General features: G+C 46.2%; 1 protein-coding gene across 1 annotated transcript in view; it reads left to right on the forward strand.

Moving 5' to 3' along the window:
• Positions 1–835: 835 nt before the first annotated feature.
• Positions 836–3179, forward strand: part of ADAM17 (ADAM metallopeptidase domain 17) — a 49199-nt gene continuing 46855 nt past the window's right edge. The window contains exon 1 of the mRNA XM_014540535.1: positions 836–945. Within this exon, the coding sequence (XP_014396021.1) occupies positions 836–945 (110 nt within the window). The remainder of the gene's footprint in view (positions 946–3179) is intronic.

Raw genomic sequence — 3179 nt, forward strand, 5'->3', positions numbered from 1 at the left:
GGAGATTTGTGGATTGACCCTACTTCTTCTTCTTCTTTTTTAAATATATATTTTATTGATTTTTTACAGAGAGGAAGGGAGAGGGATAGAGAGTTAGAAACATCGATGAGAGAGAAACATCGATCAGCTGCCTCCTGCACACTCCCTACTATTTATGCATTCATTGGTTGATTCTGTATGTTCCCTGACCTTGGCATATAGGGACAATGTTCAACCAATTGAGCTACCTGGCCAGGGCTCATGTCGTTTTTATTTTATTTTTTAAATATATTTTTATTGATTTCAGAGAGGAAGGGAGAGGGAGAGATAGAAACATCAATGATGAGAGAGAATCATTGATTGTCTGCCTCCTGCATGCCCCCTAGTGGGGATCGAGCCCACAACCCAGGCACATGCCCTTGACTGGAATAGAACCCAGGACCCTTCAGGCTGCAGGCCAACGCTCTATCCACTGAGGCGAACCAGCTAGGGCTCATGTCGTTTTTAAACCTGGGAATGATTTAATGGGGCTCAGGGTCTCATGGGGTTGTAGTGAAGCTGTTGAATACAGGGACTGCAGTCACCTCACAGCTTGCCTGGGAATGGAGAACTCACCTCCCAGCTCCCTCACACAGTCTGGGGCACCACTCAGTCACTTGCTGGCTGTTGGCTGGTGACCTGTTCCCATGGGGTTCTCCATAGGCTTCCTGAATGTTCTCATGACATGAAAGCTGGCTTTCTCCTGTAAGTGATTGAAGAAAGAGCAAGCAAAGATGGAAGACAGTTTCTTATGACCTAATCTTGGCAGTGAAATACCATCACTTCTGCTGTCTGCTATTGGTCACACAGACCGACCATGGTCCATGTGGAAGGTGACAGCCTTTACAAGGATGCGAGTATCAGGAAGCAGGGACCATCGGGGGCCATCAGGAGGCTGGCTACCACAATGGCTATCAAATATCTCAGGTATTTATATTCCATTGGGTAAATTTGAAATAATGACCTAACGGTTTTAATTTTAAATGTCAGTATTTACATTATGTCAGAAATCTCATCCTTTGCAAATACTTACATTTATGAAGAAAAAATTTTTAAATGTATGAATGAGGGAACATATTTTTTTTTTAAATCTGGGGGTAAGAGAATAAATGATTGAAGACCACTGGCTCAGACTATTAGTTCCTCTATCCAATTGGACCCCTTAGCATGTCCCTCTGGCTCTTTATCTCTTCTGTGTGGTGCTCCTTTGTCTTAATGGTATGGATAATTCATAAATGAAAGACAAACCTCAAATTGAAAACCGTAATTTGAGACATGATTTGTGAATGGGAAAGATTACTTGAAATCCGGACTGTCCCTGAAAATCTAGGACCCCTGGCTATGAATAAAAAAATGGACCAGAAGTTTACTTTTTTTTTTCTTTGACTGGGAATCGAACCCTGATCTCTTGGTTCATAGGTCGATGCTCAACCACTGAGTCACACTGGTCTGGCCAGTTTACTTTTTAAAAAATGTCATTTATTAAACAGACAGCTAAGTGCCTTCTATGAGGAAGATACTGGAGAAGAACTGGAGACATCAAAAGAATATAATCTGCTGGGTTGGCGTGGCTCAGTGGTTGAGCGTCGACCTATGAACCAGGAGGTCATGGTTCGATTCTCGGTCAGGGCACAGGATCAGGTTGTGGGCTTGATCCCCAGTGTGGGGCATGCAGGAGGCAGCTGATCAATGATTCTCTCTCATCATTGATGTTTCTATCTCTCTCTCTCTCTTCCTCTCTGAAATCAATAAAAATATATTTTAAAAAATAGATAGCCCTAACCGGTTTGGCTCAGTGGATAGAGCGTCGGCCTGCGGACTGAAAGGTCCCAGGTTCGATTCCGGTCAAGGGCATGTACCTTGGTTGCGGGCACATCCCCAGTAGGGGGTGTGCAGGAGGCACCTGATCGATGTTTCTCTCTCATCGATGTTTCTAACTCTCTATCCCTCTCCTTTCCTCTCTGTAAAAAAATCAATAAAATATATTAAAAAATATATATATATAAAACCTATGATCTAATAAGGGAGAATCTGATGCTTGGGATGTATAAAAATTGTACACAGCTGACACATTTTTATGAAGTTTTAAAAATATTGTATATAATTTGTGAAATTTGGCTTGTTTTGACTAGGCATGCCATCAATGTTTATGTTTAATGAAGACATTTTATACCTCGGATGAACATATGGGGTTCAGTTAAGCCAAAAGATGCACAAAGCCAGGAATTATGGATAACTTGGAAAAGCAGCTGAGGTCTTCTGTGGCATACCGCAATGAACCTAAACGGAAAGCATAGTTGGAGTAATTTATTAGGAACTAGATTTGAAACTTGACCAGGCAGGACTGATATTTTATTCCTAACCTTTGGCTGTCTCGTAAGTGGAAAATGTGTTACGTCCTCCTTGCATAAACTTTGGTTGAACCAAAATAGCGCTACGCACCCCTTATTAGAATGTTTTATTCAGTACCGTAGACACTTAACTACAGAGCTAATGTTATGCACAGGATTGCAGCGCAAAGCACGAACTGCCTCGGAAATGTGCAGTCAGCGCGAAAGCGACCGCGCAGATTGCATTTCAGTAAGTTGGCTGATGGGTCTAGCTTCTGTGTCCACGCAAAGGGCGAGGACGGTCGAAGATTCTAGTTTCTGGAAATGCTTGCAGAGCCGCGAGCTACCGCGGGGCCACTGAGAAAACGTGTCTTAGGAGTGAAGCTCCCGTTAATTTCCCTCCACAAAGCCTTTTCGTTACCGGGACGGAGGCCTAAAAGGGCGCCGCATAGCGTGGACGCACGCTCCCCAGGGGTCGGACGCCTCCTCCAGGGAGCAGGTTCCTCGTCCTTGGATTGCGTTTTTGGGTCGTTCCCTCGAGCACCCAGGGCCAGGCGCCCCTCCCCGTCCGCCTGGACCCCAGGGCGGTTCCTACGGCTCCTTGAGTGAAACGGAAAACAGGGATCCCAACCGGAGTGGGACCAAAACGAGGGAGGAGGCCGGACGTGCCTTCGAGGGCTGCTCCCAAGCGGCCGCCTCCTCCGCAGCGGTCACCCGGGGACAGAGGCCACCCGGGGACAGAGGCGAAGTTCGGCTGGGTCAAGCTAGGACGTCCAAGGTCTTGTCCGGACACGCGCCGGCCCCGCCCTGGCGGGCCGGAAGGGGCGGGAA

This window comes from Myotis brandtii, unplaced genomic scaffold (assembly GCF_000412655.1).
Source record: "Myotis brandtii unplaced genomic scaffold, ASM41265v1 scaffold247, whole genome shotgun sequence".
Lineage (NCBI taxonomy): Eukaryota > Metazoa > Chordata > Mammalia > Chiroptera > Vespertilionidae > Myotis > Myotis brandtii.